At 37.8% G+C, this 16,872-nt stretch overlaps 1 protein-coding gene across 1 annotated transcript in view; it reads right to left on the bottom strand.

Annotated features, from left to right (window-relative positions):
* Positions 1–15,546, bottom strand: part of RNLS (renalase, FAD dependent amine oxidase) — a 271,290-nt gene extending 255,744 nt beyond the window's left edge. Inside the window, exons 1-4 of the mRNA XM_007470300.1 lie at positions 15,384–15,546; positions 14,393–14,498; positions 13,645–13,787; positions 5,477–5,635 (exon numbers count right to left, since the gene is read on the bottom strand). Coding sequence (XP_007470362.1) covers positions 5,477–5,635; positions 13,645–13,787; positions 14,393–14,498; positions 15,384–15,501 — 526 coding nt within the window. The 5' untranslated portion in view covers positions 15,502–15,546. The remainder of the gene's footprint in view (positions 1–5,476; positions 5,636–13,644; positions 13,788–14,392; positions 14,499–15,383) is intronic.
* Positions 15,547–16,872: the final 1,326 nt, after the last annotated feature.

Below are 16,872 nucleotides of genomic sequence, written 5' to 3' on the forward strand. Positions count from 1 at the left end.
AGGAATGCACGTGAGTCTACACGGGGGATAGGAGGAGTGGCTCTCACACGGAGAGTCCAGCTCCAGACCCAGTCTGTCTCCTTCTCTCTCTGTGTCTCTCTGCCTCTGTCTCTGTCTCTCTTTCTTTCTTTCTTTTTTCCTTCCTTCCTTTCCCTTCCCTTTCCTTCATTCCTTCCTTCTTTCCTTTCGTTTCATAAGAAAAATAAATTAGCATTCTGGTTTTAAGGATGTGAGATAGCATACCAAACTATAAAGGAAGATTATTCATTAGGAGACCTTTAAAAATATGCATTCCTGGGCTTCCCTGGTGGCGCAGTGGTTGAGAGTCCGCCTGCCAATGCAGGAGACGTGGGTTCAAGCCCCGGTCTCGGAAGATCCCACATGCCACGGAGCGGCTGGGCCCGTGAGCCATGGCCGCTGAGCCTGCGCGTCCGGAGCCTGTGCTCCGCAACGGGAGAGGCCGCAACAGTGAGAGGCCCGTGTACCACCAAAAAAAAAATGCATTCCTTTAATATAAGCATGTGGGAGAAAACCTGAGGAGCCCCATGTCGGAGGCAGTCTGATGTAGAGGAAAGAAATTTTCCATGCTCCTCATTCCTCATAATCACTTACCACATCCCACCTGTTTTATTTTACATTGTTTACCCCACATCCTTTCCACTGCCTCCACCACTTTCCTAGCAGGAGTATGAAAGAACTATGGCAGGAAAGTCAGGTTTGTGGATTTCAGGCCCAGATGTTCCATTACAGTTGATGAAGAGCTCTATTTAAGTGTGTAGGAAACATGAAATCAAGACAATAATGATATTTGAAAGGCGCCTGCTTTTTTCTTGACCATACTTTCTCCTGTCCAGCCCCTAATAAATTGTATGAACTTGTACAGGGCAGATGATGTCTTAAATTCCTCATCGGGGTGGAAGAAGCAGTGAGCCTCAAGCTTCCTCCTAGTCCTAAAATTCTATGATCCATCCAAGGTTCACACTTTCATCCTAGTACCGTGAATCAGGGACCAAGCCAGGACCAGTAGACTCTAAGATTAGCTGAATTCTAGGAGCTTATAATCAAGTTGGGAAACAAGACAGATGCTCAGTCATTTGGCAGATATTGACTGAACAATAATAGTGGTGTGTGGGTCTGCATGCACCTTGGTACTTGATGCTGGGTGGGGATGCGGTGGTCTATAGGAGCTCTTTCCTCCTGGATTTTATGGTTTAGTGGGAAAGAAAATTACCAGAATATAAGAATCATAATAAAATCTGATGAGTATAATGATAAGGCAGAATGTCCCAAACAGGCCTAACTGGGAGGAAAAAATTCCCATAAGGTGCTTGTTAAAGGTATGGATTCCTGGGCCTGACCCAAACCCTAGCAATCAAAACCTTCTCAAAGGTGCCCCTTAAGTGTTTTCAACTCTCAATCTTCATTAGGCAAGTTTGGAAAACATGGTGATCAAAAATGAGCGGGATACTGTGGGAACTCACAAATACATGAAACAATCAGTATTAGGGTAGTCTGACACCGTGTCTAACGGTGGTTACATGTATGGGCTCTGGAGTCACACTACTAAGGCTCACATCTCAGCATCACCACCAAGAATGGAAATAATAGTAATTAGGATTGTTGTGAGGATTAAGTGAGCTAGTTTTTATAATATTAATATATAGAGAGTAGCACTGTTATAGAACCAGATGGCAAATCATGAATCATAAGAGGTTCACTATATAGTTCATAAAGCTTCCCTGTTCTCCTAACTGGGAGAATGTAGTAAGTGTAATAAGTAATTGCCAAAAAAAACCCAGTTCTGTTTCTTTTGTAAAAAGGAAAATAGGGAAAGGGAGGATGGATAAGGGAAAATCCAGACCACACTGTAATCAAAAGGGAAGTCTTTCATGTAAGAGATGGTACTATATTGATTCTAAGGGGTAGACATGATTTAAAAAGAGAGACAGAGAGAATGAAAAGACAAGCACAAAGAAAGCCAAAGACACAGGACTGCTTGTAGTTTGTATGAATGTGAGACCTGTAGCACAGCCCTAGTTCTGTCACTAATTAGCTATGAACTTTTGGGTAAGTTAATTATCATGGACCTAAATCTATTTCTTTGTGTGAATGGAGTTTTTTGAATTATATTATAGTTTTATAGCCTATATTTCGTTCATCTTCATAGTTCTCTAGTTAAAAAAATTTGGAGGGGAACTGCAATATATACTGCGTCCACTAGATGGCAATAGATAGCTTTGTAAATGGAGGTCTTTCACAGAAACTGAAGATGTCTAATAAGCAAGCAAGAGTGTATTTAAGGTTCTCGAGAAACAGAGAGGTGACACTAATTCCTCATACTGAGGTCCTTATTGAGATTTATAAGATAAATAGAAATCATATGTTTTTAATCCCTTTGTTTTAGACCCACAGGTATTCAAGGGTCATGTTAGGACATTCTGTTTTAAACCTTTACTGCTAAAATCGGTTATTTCATAACAACGAAGCAAACAAAGAATTGCTTGCATGAGGTCCAATTCTGAACTGAGCCAGTAAAACTCCCCAAAGATCCTTACTCTTAGTCAAAAGTACTAAGTCAATCATTCTTAAACTTTTTCATGATAAAGAGCCTACATATCCCACCACTAAAAAAAGAAAAGGAAAAAAGATCTATTTCCTCTGCAGCACGATACACTTTTTAAAATGGTGTCAGCATTATCATTTTTTATAGTAAGAGTAAACTATCCTTATTTTTAAAGTTACAACAGTTCAAAAAATTGTATCAAAGAAGATGAAAATCATCTTCAAGCAATAACAATGTTATTAAACTATTTTGGGTAGATAGAAAAGAAATAGCAATGCATCCTTTTATCTTTTTTAAATTAAAAATATTTTTAAATCTTCCCATGTTAATAAATATGTTAATGATCACTAGCATTTAATAGTTCACAGCTAAATATTTACAAATTTTATTCAATATACTTTAACCAAAATGTCTGGCCTTCTGTGACAACACTTTGCTTCACAAATTGACAAAAATGGCCCCATTTAAAGATGAGTAATGATTAGACAGGGACCTATGCAGAGAAAATGAGGAAGACAACAGAACGTACAGAACCTAACAAATGAGCTGATGAAAAATACATATCAGAAAAATTTTTCCAGGAAGCAGATTAGTTCAACAAACACTTAGGCAATGACCTGAAAACAGTGAAGGAATATATGACCTCTTTGAAACAATATCTCAAGGAAGGGAGCAAAAGGAATACATTTGAAAACTACACGAGTGACATAGAGGAAGGCTAGAAATAGAAAATAAAAATAATGCAAAGATCAAAACTGACAGTGAGTTGAGACAAACGGCAGATATGGAAGGGAGATACTTTGAATTTTTTAAGATACTCTGAGATCATAATAAATGGAACAGATATAGATAGATGGTCATGTAAGTATTAGAAGGAAACAGCTGAAAATAAGGGAAAAGCTGAATCTTCAAATACAAAATGCACAGCACGATTCATGAAAAACTGACACAAAACTATTAACAATAAGATATATCTTTATGAAATTACTCGACTCAAAGATAACCAAATACAAAAGAGGTACTTCTAAAATAAAATATCTCTGAACGGCTATAAAAGTAAAAAGGATGCACCAGACAGATGAAAATAAAACAATGAGCATCTCATTTATCAGTCAAGAATGATACGAAAGCAAAATAAAACGAAAATGACACTAAAGAAAGAACTTAAGTTAAAGGGTAAATTTTAATGAAGAAATATTATGAATCAAATAATGTGGTATCAAAAAAATCATAAAGCAAAAAAATTTGTTTCCCAAAACCCCAGGAAAGACAGAAATACAATAATAGTAGAAGAATTTAAGTTATCTCTCTCAGACCAACACAGTTCAGCTACTCAAAAAATAAGGATAAAGATGATCTAAATAAAATTATTAATTAGCAGGCCCTTAAACATCTTAGGACTCAGTCTATGCCATGGTGTTATATTTTATATGTCATTTAATACAAATATTGAGAAATAAATGCAACATTGAAGGGTCTCCACATACAAAACTATGTAGCTTTAAAAGACTGGAATATGTAATTTACAGTACCACTGAATATACTAACCAATAACTGTGTTTTAGTTAAGTTACAGTATGTTATTTAACACTGTCTCAAAATCAATCCAATTATTACAGAATCCGAGACAATAAATTATCCTACTTTAAAGTGACTTTGGCAACACACTAGAGGTAGACTCATGAAAGAGATCTTTGAAATTCATTTTTTACTTTGCCTATAGCTATCTAATAAACATTCCAATCCTTTCTATATGTCTCAGACTGTACAACAAAAGAAGCTATATATTGCTACTGCATGGTAGAACTGATAGTCAAACTGCTTTCAAGATATAATATGCAGCTACATTCTTCCTCAGAGAACAATCTCTATTACAGTTCTAAATCTAGGATCTATAAACGATATTCATTACAAGTTTTCTTTCTAACAGTGGCATAAAAGGCTATTTCTCAATCAAATCCAGTATCACCTTCAGTCATGCCACAAAGTCAAAAGCTACAGGCATGTCACATCCCCAAAGCCTTGCCACTATCACCAGACTCTGCTTTGTTATAACTCATGGACTTCAAAGCAAGATGAGGTATCCTCCAGAAATCAATGACTTGGATGTGTCAGGGTCAGTCAGACATGATGAAAGGGAGAAGAATAATCAGTTAAACCTGGCATAGGTAGATACAAAGCAGAGCTATAGAAAAGTTTTTCTTAAGAATCCAGGTAACAGGGAAATCTATAGAGACAGAAAATAGATTACTGTTTGCTTAGAGTTGGAGGCAGAGATGGGGGATGGAGGGATGGAGGTGAGAGCTTTAGGATATGGGGTGTCTTTCTGAGGTGATGAAAATATTCCAAAATTGAGTGTGGGAATGGTTGCAGTATGTCGTTGGATATACTAAATACCATTGAAATATACACTTCAAATGGATGAGTTGTATGGTATGTGAATTAGTCTCAAAGCTGTTTTTTAAAAAGGAGGTGGGAGAAGCCAGGTGAAAGGTCAGTCAGCAAATCACAATCAGGGAAGAACATGAGACTCACACTCAAGAACAATCCCAGGTAAGGTTTACCAGGCTTGTCACATAACCAATGCTTATATCATAAAAACCTTCTTTTTTCCAGAATGGCCACAAAGAGACTGTTCTTCTTTTGGGCCAAACTACTACACCTCCATCAAAAATACTTACTTCTTAAAGGCAAGGGGAAAAAAAGAAATATTCAATTTTTAACCGGGTTTTTAAAAATCTGGATTTCAATTTGACCTAGACTAATATAATGAACCAGGCTATAGTGTCAGTTTTTAAAACATGCAAATCAGTAGAATCCCTAATATACCCTTTGCTAAGTCAGTTAAACTGAATTCACGCTCTCTCAAAGGGAGCCCATTCCCTAAGGTAAACAGTGCAGGCTGAGACTCACAGTTGACGATGTCACCTTGAAGCTGCAGAATCTGAGGAGCTGGCATCGTGAGGACAGCAATATCAAACTGCTCAGGGGAGCCTGTTTCCCTGAGGACTTCCCACTTGTCATTTCTCAGGTTGATCTGGGTCACACATTGTCTGAAGTAGACATCAGCACCTGTTCCAAAAGCAAAATCATATTCACATAATCAGGATTTTCCATACGAATGAGAGGGAAGAGAAGAGTGACAAACTGGATCCACTCAGATGAATAAAATGGAAAAGTTCGTCTTGTACAGCCCCTGGGCTTCACTTTCTTTACTTTCTATCTCATTTAATGGGAATCCCTCCCTTCTGGCACCCTTGGACCTCCCTAACAATGCCTGCTCTGGGGAAAAAAAATACTAGTACTACAATTAATAATAATAGAAACCATAGATATCTTTCATTAATCATCTACTGTGTGTCAAGACTATGCCAAACACTTGATATACATTATACCAATTCATTTCCCAGATAAGGAAACAGATTTAGAAATGTCACACCATGATTTAAATCCACATCCACCTGACTCTAAAGTTCATTATCTTTGTAGAGCAACTATACATCTTAGTAAAGCTGTAAAGAATTCTCTCTAGTAATACCAAGCAAGAGCAATATTCCCTATTAAAAGTATCAATATTCCCTATTAAAAGTATCAATATTCCCTATTAAACCTGAAAAAAAAAACTCTGAAGAGAAATCCAAGTCTCATCGATGGATCAACTACCTTTATGACAAAGAATCAAAATGAAGAGAAATACAATCTGGAATATCCTCTCATAGCATTTCCCTTATTTGCATTTATCACAAAGATATTTTAATAATTATTTGAGTAGCTATATGATTAATATTTTCTTCCCTTTTAATTTGTAAGCTCCATAAGCCACAAATTACGCCTGCTTTTTCTATTTATAGCATATAGCATATAAAGTATTGTACTTGGCATGTACTAGGTATTTAATCAATATTTGTTTAAGAGAATGAATTATGAACCATAAACTGAAAGATAGGAAAATATAATTGGATCATTAAGTCTCCTTGGTATACTAGTACTTACCTCACATTCCAGTTGTGAGAAAAATTTGATGTTAAAGCAAATCTACTTTTATTTGGCCTCGTGAATAGAAAAGAAGTAAATAAAAATGGAATAAGGGGGAAAAAGCACAATGAAAGATCCTGTCCATCACTGCATGGGACACCTCGTGCTCCTAGCCACTAAACATCCAGCTTAAATCTAACCTTTGCCATGAAGCTTCCTGTCCGCGGCTACTCCAGCTCAATGTGATCCTTCTCATCTCGACAATCACTGCCTTTACCACTCCTTCTGACATTGATCCAGAGTATCTCTATGCTTTAGGTGTGTCTTATCTATCCCAAAATACTCTCTCGGGCTCCTCCATGTCAGGTCTCCAGATCTCATATACCTTTACATCTTTCACATTCCCTTGAATAACTCTACAACGTAGTAATTACAACTTTTTAAAATCAAATGCAAATATGGTAGAAGGAATGAGGCCCAGGGGTCAATCTCTTTGAGGCAATTAGCATCATTCTGCTCAAAGATTAGAGCAAGGGCTTCTAAATAGTGCTTCAACTTGCTTGAGGGTTTCTCTAAGGCCCCTCCTCTGGGAAGGCACAAATAACTGGAGCTTTCAACTCACACCCACCATCCCCTTTACTCCAACCAGAATGGCTCCACTTCCCTCTGTTCTATTGATTTAGGATGTCTCACCCCTCACTTGCCTCGCTCTAGTCCTGGCCCTGACTGGGACCTCAACTAAGTCAACTGACTTTATATGTTCCATTCAGTTGTGTTTTCACATAATATTCCCTTTGAAAACAGCATTACATTGGGTTTGTTTTTGGTGGTGAGTAGGTGTGTGTGTTTAACAGAATTGAAGTCCACTAACTAGAAATTCTCCATATCCAGTCAAATGTCTTGGACATATATCCCAGGGGTCCCAAAGTGTTCTGCAAGATGTATATCAGTCAGCACCAGCAGCACCTTGGAACTTGTTAGAAATGCAAATTCTCAGGTCCCAACCCAGACCTACTGAATCCGAATCTGGGGATCAGGCCCAGTAGCCTGCATTTAACAAGCCCCCAGGTTTCTTACCATGTACTTTAAAGTGTGAGACCACTGGCGTAGATAGATAGACCCAAATCTAACACCACCACTGGCAGTCACTCAAAAAATAGCACTTTCCAAGAGTTAGGGGCAATGGTATAGCTGCTCTGACCAACCAGGAAGTTTTCCTTTCCAATTGCTAGGAGTCAGTTTCAGGGAAAGTGGCATTTCCTTGTGAAAGTAACTAATAACTTTTGAAAGGACCACATGACCAAATCTATAGGCTCTGGAAAATCATTTTTAAACACTTAGAGAACTAGATAATATCTCTCAATCTGAGCTTAGTAAATTTGACCATGTCCCTCTCTTGCATAAAATCCTTCAGTGGTTTCCCACTGCATTTAGGATAAAGTATAAAATCTTAACATTGCTTACAAAGCCCCTTGTGATCTGGCCCCTGCTTTACTCTTAAACTTCACCTCTTACTGTTTTCTCCCTCATTCACTACGCTCCAGTCATGATGACCTTTTCATTCCATAAATGCACCATCTTCCTCCTACTTTAGAACAGTTGCAACTCGATATGCCCACTGCATGCAATTCTCACCACTCAGCTGTTGGCCTAGTTCACTCTTGCTCACCTTTCAGGTACCCATGGAAACATTAGCTCCTCAGAGATGCTTTCCCTGACACATTTCCCATACCTCACTCCTCTCAAACTCACGTTAGTTTAGGTCCTATTATTATAGCTCTCTCATCAGGCTCTCACTCTTTCTTCTTAGCATTTATTATGTACCCTTTTTATGTGTGTGAAATTAGTTTTTGTCTTTTCCCCCCACTACACTCTATATTAACAAAGGCAAGGTCCATGTGTTTTATTTACCACTATTTCCCCAGCACATATTTCATAAAAATAAAAAAATCTGCAGATAACTACAGATATCAGAACACAAAGAAGTTTTAGCCATTTTACAAAGGCAAATATGTTTCTGTTATATATTTATTCAATGTGTATACCCTGCCTTCTTCCATTTTAGAGAGAGAATCTAAATTCATTTTCCTCCAATAATTTCCTACAAAAGGTTTCAGTTCAGAACTGCTGAGGTGGACCTGAAGAAATGTAAGCAATGTCTAACTAAATGCACTGCTTAAACTGCGGAGCGCTTAACCGAGGCTCCTGGGCTATCTTCTACCTTCTCTCTGACAGACACTGCTATGGATGAGTGCCATGATCACCCGCCTAGGAGAAATCTTGAGACAGAACTGCCCAGCCTTAATTGTCTTACATCAATTTTAGAAAGAAAGTAAACACAAAAGTTAAAAGGGAAAAAATGATAAAAATTATATATTACTAGAAAGAAATCACACTAGCTGATAGTATCTGCAAATTAAACCATCTTTTCTAATAAATCGATCCTGTCAACTTTGACAAGTTACAATGCCCATGTTGACTTTTGATTGTTAGTCAATGTCCCTTTTGAAGTAGACGGTAAAATAAAAACAAATAAATGCAGCAACAGTTCTTCCTATGGTAGGCCAAACTAAATAAAAGATGCTCACCCTGTCCTGGAAACTAAATTCATCCTCCTATGAATGATTTAATAACATGGGCCTTATTCAAAAGCAAAAGGACTTGGTTCATCACTGTCTAAAGGTCATAGGCAGGAACCAGCAGGTGATTGATCTTCCTGTTTGCATAAAGAAGTAAAATGGCATTACTCCTTAGTAGCCCCTTCCCCCTGGGGCAGGGACTAACCAATGAAAGAGGGGGACTAGGGGAAGGGCACTATGAGTTTGTTCTCTTGAGCCAGGTGTCCATTGACATGTAGAACCAGGGTAGGATGGGAGCAGTCTCTCATACTATAGAGGAAAACCTGGAAAGGAAAAGATGTTAAATCAGAGGTATGAGACCCCTTCATTGTCCTCCATGGGATCATTAAAAGGAAATGACAACAGGGTCAGCTTAAAGAGAGTGCTGGTCTCTCACTTACTAGTTAAGCCACCATAAGCAAAGTACTTAACCTCCCGGAGTCTCATTTTTCTCATTAGCACATGGGGAGAATGATAACCACCTTGAATGGCTATATGAGAATTAGAAATGATGTATGTTAAGTGCCTAACATAGTATCAGATAAATAGCACTTAACAAATGATAGAGTAGCTTTTGTTCTTTTGAATTTCTCCCACCCCCAACAATGACAACCAAAAAAGTAAAACAACAGAAAAATCACATTTTACTTACTCAAGAAGATTGTATTAATTGGGAAGACAGGCAGTAGGTAAAACTGATGTCAATAAATGCAGTTTTCTCTGTAATTAGCTTAATGTGAACACATGAGACAATAAATGAGAACAGACCATTAGGTGGAGAGGCATGTGCCTATTTCCTCTTGCCCTTTTCTACTTATTCTGGGAAATTGGTCTACTTAAATATTGGCTTTAGAGAGTTGAACCTATTCTAAAGCATACCTGATTAGACATACCCAATACAGATAATTTCCCTGGAAGTCTAGTCCCAAACTAAGTAAAACTGGTTGGACCATCAGACTGTGGGGTTGTGAACTCAACTGATCCCAAAATGTGGAGTATTTTTTTGGAATGACTTGACAATTTGGGTTCTTATGTGCTGAGCACATGCAAAGGTCAGCTTCATTCAAGTAGACTATTTTTTAAACTAACATTTATCAAGAGATTTCTATGTACGTGGCCTATTATTTGCTTAAATTGACAATGAGTGCATTATATCCTTTATTCTTCACAAAGCTTAGTACTAGGTACTGTTATTGTTCTCATTTTTCCAATGAAAGAACCAAGGTATAGATTTTAAAACTTTCCTGGGCCTCCCTGGTGGCGCAGTGGTTGAGAGTCCGCCTGCCGATGCAGGGGATACGGGTTCGTGCCCCGGTCCGGGAGGATCCCACATGCCGCGGAGCGGCTGGGCCCGTGAGCCACGGCCGCTGAGCTTGCGCGTCCGGCAACGGGAAAGGCCACGACAGTGAGAGGCCCACATATGGCAAAAAAAAAAAAAACTTTCCTAATATTACATAGCTAGGAAATGGTGGTAGAATGTGAATTTGAATCCAGGTCATTCTGATTACAGGGACTCTCTCGACTTATATTGTGGAAACAACTAAAATAAGATAGAAACCATTTATAGGATAGAAAGCTTTAAAGAAGTTTAAAGAATGCTTAAATGGATATAATTATAAAATTTTAAATGATAGAGATAGGGTCTACAAAGCCTCTAATAATGGATCTGGGTAGAGGGTGGAAAGACCTCTTGAAGCAGTACAAAGATAATATTTAAATAAACTAAGAAAAAGTTTATATACACTCAAAATATGTAGACCTTGAACTCAATTATATAAAAGCTCATTTTTAAAAAAAGCAGAAAGTATGTCACAAAATGGACTTATTGTTGATTTATATGTCATAGTGACACTTTCCCCTGCTATTTTTCTGTATTTTCCAAATTTTCTACCAGTAGTATGTAATTCTTTTTTAAAAGTTACTTTTGAAATAAATATTTTACATAGTGATAAGAAAATCTAAAGTACTCACACTCTCAACGGACTGTACAAATTGAAAGAATAAATAGGTTTTTTACTAAGAATTGGCTAAATTAGAATGAATATATGTATGTTTATATATCTTAGAAATCTAAATCTATATCACTATACCTACCTACTATGTACAAGGTACCATTAGATTCTGTTTGAGCTACAAATATTTAAATATGACCTCTTCTGCCAAGAGTTTCCAAAGCAAAATTGGAAAATAAAGCATATATTCCCCCAAACACGTAACACAAAAGGATGTAGGTACAATGTATTCAAGGAGTGTCCCTCAGCTATATGAGGCAGGGACTCTGGTTCATGTATCATTAGTGCCTAAAACAGTAATATAGTAAGCACTCAGTAAATGTTTATTGAATGAATGGATGTATGCATGCATGGATGGCTAGACATATAACACAATTAGTAAGTACTTGGAAATTTTAGTAAGTATGCACATCTAATTTGGGTTAAGTAAAAATCATGATGGAAATGAGATTTTTTTTAAGTTGTATGGTGGCAATATATGAAGCTGACGGTGACATTCTACAAAATGTCCAAATGGTGTCACCATCTGTGATGGTTAATTTTATGTGTCAACTTGACTGAGTCATGGGGGTTCCCATATATTTGGCAAACATTATTCTGAGTATGTCTGTGAGGGTGTTTTTAGAAGAGATTAATATTTAAATTGGTAGACTGAGTAAAGCAGGGTGCCCTCCCTAACATAGGTGGGTATCATCCAATCAATCAAAGACCTGAATAAAACAGAAAGGCTGACCCTCCCAGGAGTAAGACAGGCAGTAGGTAAAACTGATATCAATAAACGCCAGTTTTCTCTGTAATAAGCTTAATGTGAACACATGAGACAATAAATGAAAACAGACCTATGCTCTGTTCTGTTCAGTTCAAAGACGATAGCCTTCGAACTGGGACATTGTTTTATTCTCCTGCCTTCAGACTTGAACTGAAAAATCAGCTCTTCCTGGGTCTCAGGCTCACCAGCCTTTGGACTGGAACTGTACCTTTAGCTCTCTGGGGTCTCAGGCTTTTGGACTGAAACTAAAACATCAACTCTCCTGGGTCTCCAGCAGATCTTCAGACTTGCCAGCCTCTAAAATCACATAAGCTAATTCTATACGATAAATCTTTATATATATATATATATATATATCCTCTTGATTCTGTTTTTCTGGAAAATCCTGATGAATACACCATCATAGACTAAATCCTAGATGGAGAAATGGCCTCACCCAGAATGGTATTTACTATGTCCTCATGTTGTATATTCAATCTCACTGGCCCCTCCCATGCCCAGTATTAAGGATTCTCAGGGTTCCCAATTAGTAATATTTGATGAAGGAGACCAAAACAGAGTAACTATTCTAGAAATAGCTTATGAAACAAAACAAATACTCAGCATTATACCTTTCCTCAGTGATCTTCAGTTGGGCAATTAATTATGATTCATCAAGAAGCCTATTTCTGTTTTAAAAAATAAATCATTTATCATCCAAGATTATCATCTTTTCCAAAAAAATCCATTATAAAACACTTATAATAAATATAAAGAACAAATGAAAATCCTCATAGAAAATGGGCAAAGGTTATGAATAAGACATTCACAAGAAAAAAAAGCACAGATGTGGTTAGCAAAAGAAAGATGCATAAACACACTCATAATTAAGTAAATGCAAATCAAAACACAAGGAGATACCATTTTAATCCACCCCATGGGAAAAATTTTAAAATTTCCATAATATCAGGATGTGTGGAAAGAGACGTTCTCCTTCACTATTGATGAGATATTCTTTAAGAGGAAGAGATGGCACAACCTAGTTAAATAAAAAATGCACATACCATTGACACACCTACTGTACTGCTAGGAACTGATCCTACAGATATGCTTTCAAAAGTATGTCAGGGTTAAACATTGCAGTAATATTTGTATTAGCATAAACCAAAACAACCCCTCACCACCCCCAAACTATCCACATACTTACCAGAAAGTTAACAGTTAACTAAATAACAATACACACATACCATGTAATACTGAACAGGCATTGAAAAGAATGAAGCACACTGAATTTGCTGATATGAAAATAGACCCAAGATATGATTCACTCTATGATTATGCATCAGTCAGGAATCTCCAGAGAAATAGAACCAATAGGATATATATAGACATAGATATAGATTTATTATAAACATAGATGAGAAAAGTATAGAATGGCTTATGTAAAATAATCTCGTTTATGTTTTAAAAAAGAATATATACAAATATATGAATAGGTAAATAGAGAGAGCCACGTAGAACAATAGATAGATGCATAAACATTTTTCTGGAAGCATATATTGGAAACAATGATTACTTTAGGGGAAGACAACTAGCTATTGAGTGGTGAGTAGGAGAACATTTACTTTATTTTATAACTTTCTTTATAGCATTAATATTTACTTATGTGTATAACTTTTATTTTAAAATGCTAACTTTAAAAGAAGGCAGAAAAAATTCTATTCTCACCTGATTCTTTCAAGTAATGGTTAATAATTGAAGAAACTCCATGAGGTGCCACAAAGTTACAATCTCCTTCTTTTATCACCATTCCTTCAATAGGAGAGGTCAGAGGCTTCAAAACACCAGGAGCTAACAGTTCATCATAAAAACTGAAACAAATCAATATGTATAACATAACTATAAGCTATACTTAGCTCTAAATACTATATTCTCTTCCAAGAATTCTTAGAGATTACAATCCTAAATAATAACTAGAAATCTTCTATGAACAACTCAACATATGATTTGTGTTAATAAAAACTATAATTCAGATGAAGAATGGAAATGTTTTGAGAATCCATAGTCTTTTGCTAATCTTAGTCAAAGGTCTATTTTCTCATATATTTCAAAATTAAAGTCAGTGAAAATAAAAAGAAAGGTATTCAATACACCAGTTTTAAATCTGGTTAAGATTGACTTCCATCACAGCTATCTGTCCTCTTCCTCAGCACCAACATATGAACTCTTATTTATTGAGCCCTTACTATGTTCCATGCAACATTTCATCTGATGGTCACAAAAATTGGATGAGGTATGTATTACAATTTTCCCACTTTATTCAGGTTAACCTTTTACTGCTAATACGATCAATGATGATAACATAATTTCACTATATTACAAGAGTCAAAGTTTAACCCTGCTAAAAATGGATGATTTGTATCTTTTTACATTCTACAACCAGTAAGACGGATTCCACCCCTTTCAACTGACTCACCTCTGGTGTTTTCTGGCATAATGAGGAGTGCAGGTGATGTACTGGGCACCCAAGTCCACTGTGCTCTGTGGATTATGAGGACTGCTGGCTGTGGTCATTCTTCCCCCTTGAATTAGTCCCCAGGAAAATGTCTTAGAGCATTAGAATGAACCTTTTGCAGTTGACGCTATTCACTCCAGGTTACCACAAATAGATTACTTAGAACTGTTTTAGGAAACATTTTTAATTTTTTAAAAAAAATTTTTACTTTCATAATAATTAATATATTTTTAAATATTCTGTTTTCTCCAGATTACAGACATCTAGAAAACGTTTTTTTATACTGAAGATTTTTGTCATCTAACATTGTCAGGAAGTAATTAAGAGACAATTTGGTCACTGAGTGTGAGATATTTTTTTAAAAAAACACACGAATAATGCGCCACCCTTCAGCACTGCGACTGAGGCATCTATTTACCTATCTGAGTAAAAGAAATGAACGAACGGACAAAAGAAAACAAAATAATTAATGAAACGTCAGAATAAACGAATCAACGAATCCTTTCCCTCTTGCAGTCAGATTTCAGGAGATGGACAGGATGCTGTCAACTAGATGTTCGTAAAGTCTTGGTCAATGGGCACTTGAGGATTCTCATAATCTAGAGATAAGCCTCCAAGGCACAGAGCGGCCAAGAAAACAATCCATTTCTTAGCGACAGCAGCAGGCCCAGGATTTGCAAACTCCAGTCAAGATCCTTCCCAGGCCGCTCCGGCCGCCCTCTGAAGCGCTCTGGCACTCCCGGCCCGCCCCCAAGCCCAGCCGGGGTTGCTGCTTCCACCCGCGCGCCCTCTCAGGCCTTACGGGCGCCGGAAGTCTCCGATCACGTGACCAGACGCCCGCCGAGCTGCTGGGTTTTCTTCACAGACTTTCACCGGGAGGGTCCACGCCACCTCAGAAGCCATGGTCCCCGCCGGCTTCCTTTCCCCCCGTTTCGGCCGGGAGACGACCCACCTGAGTCCCCGGCCTTGTCCCACACAGCGAGGTGCAAAGGACGGGTCGCCGCCTTCCTCAGCAGCGCTGCGCACAGGCTTCCCGTCAGCCCGGCGCCCACGATCAGCACCCGCGCCATGGCCCGCTGTCTCCGCGGCGGGGTGGCCAGCCTGCAGTAGGTGGAACAGCCAAAGCTCAGCGGGTTAGAGATGTCGGCTCCGCGCTCCGGGCCCCACCCGGTCCCTGAGCAGTTCCTCGGCTGGCCTGCAGGGGGCGGAGATGAGGCGACCGGGGCTGAGGGGATGATAAGCGCTGAAGACCAGCGAACCTTGGCCTTCCCCTTGGTTTGAGGGCCAGGAGCTGGCTTCCAAGACAGGCTGGCCCCATCCGATAAGCTGTGAATTCCAGCCTGCCCCCCGCCCCCTGTAAACCTGTAAACCATGTAGGTTAGAGTGTGAGACTCCGCCTCGCCTCAGGGCTGGTGTTGACTACTGCGGAGACCCAGCCCAAGGTAACTTACTAGGGTAACTATACCTTGCTGGAACCTTTGCTAGCTTAGTATTCTAAGTCCGAACGGAACTTACCAGCGATGCCAGAGCCAGCTTTTTTCAATAGACCTTAATGGCCACTATTCACATAATAGGAAAAGAGTTTTGGAGAGATTTTCTTAAACTAGCCCTCGGGCTTTGGGTAAGGGATATAACATTTTTGAACCTCAATTTCGCCAACTGTGAAAGGGGGCCAAAAAATTCTACATTCCAAATTGTTGAAAATGAAAGATACTTGGTTCACCAGAAAATTTTAGATCACTCATCTCTTCAGTAGATATTAAGTTTTACGTCAAAACACATTCCAAATGCTAAAAAGGGACATGAAGATGAGCAAGACAAGGATTCATGCCATTACCACTAGTCTGTTTGTTTTTTCTAACATTGCCCTGGAGGTTCTCAAGGAAACAATAAAAATCAAGGATAAGACTGAACTATTAAGAAATAAAAAATTAAGTTACCCTGAATTGCAGATAAACTATTACCTGGGAACCAGAGAAACTTGAATAGCTATCAGAATTATAAGAAAGTTGACAGTGGTAGCCAATTACAACGGAAACATTAAAAATTAGTAGTTTTACTTTATGTACACATCATGAAGCAATTACCAGGCATCAAGTTGGTGATAGATTAATATTACATATATCTAATAAAAGATAATAGAACTAGAAGATACAGATGAACATATATAACCTAACAAGACATTCCTAAGCATAAAAATAAAACAACATAAAAATGGAACTGAAGAGAAAAACATCGAATACATAATCATTTACAAATTATGTTCAAAATATACAAGACAAAATACAAATAGTAAACAAATTTTTGGAGCATATGAAAGATGAAAGTTTCACACATTATAGAAAATCATTAGATATTTTTTTATTGAAGTATAATTGATTACCAATATTAGTTTCAGATGTACAGCATAGTGATTCAATATTTTTATAGATTATATCCCA

The sequence above is a fragment of the Lipotes vexillifer genome, unplaced genomic scaffold (assembly GCF_000442215.2).
Source record: "Lipotes vexillifer unplaced genomic scaffold, Lipotes_vexillifer_v1.1 scaffold690, whole genome shotgun sequence".
NCBI lineage: Eukaryota > Metazoa > Chordata > Mammalia > Artiodactyla > Lipotidae > Lipotes > Lipotes vexillifer.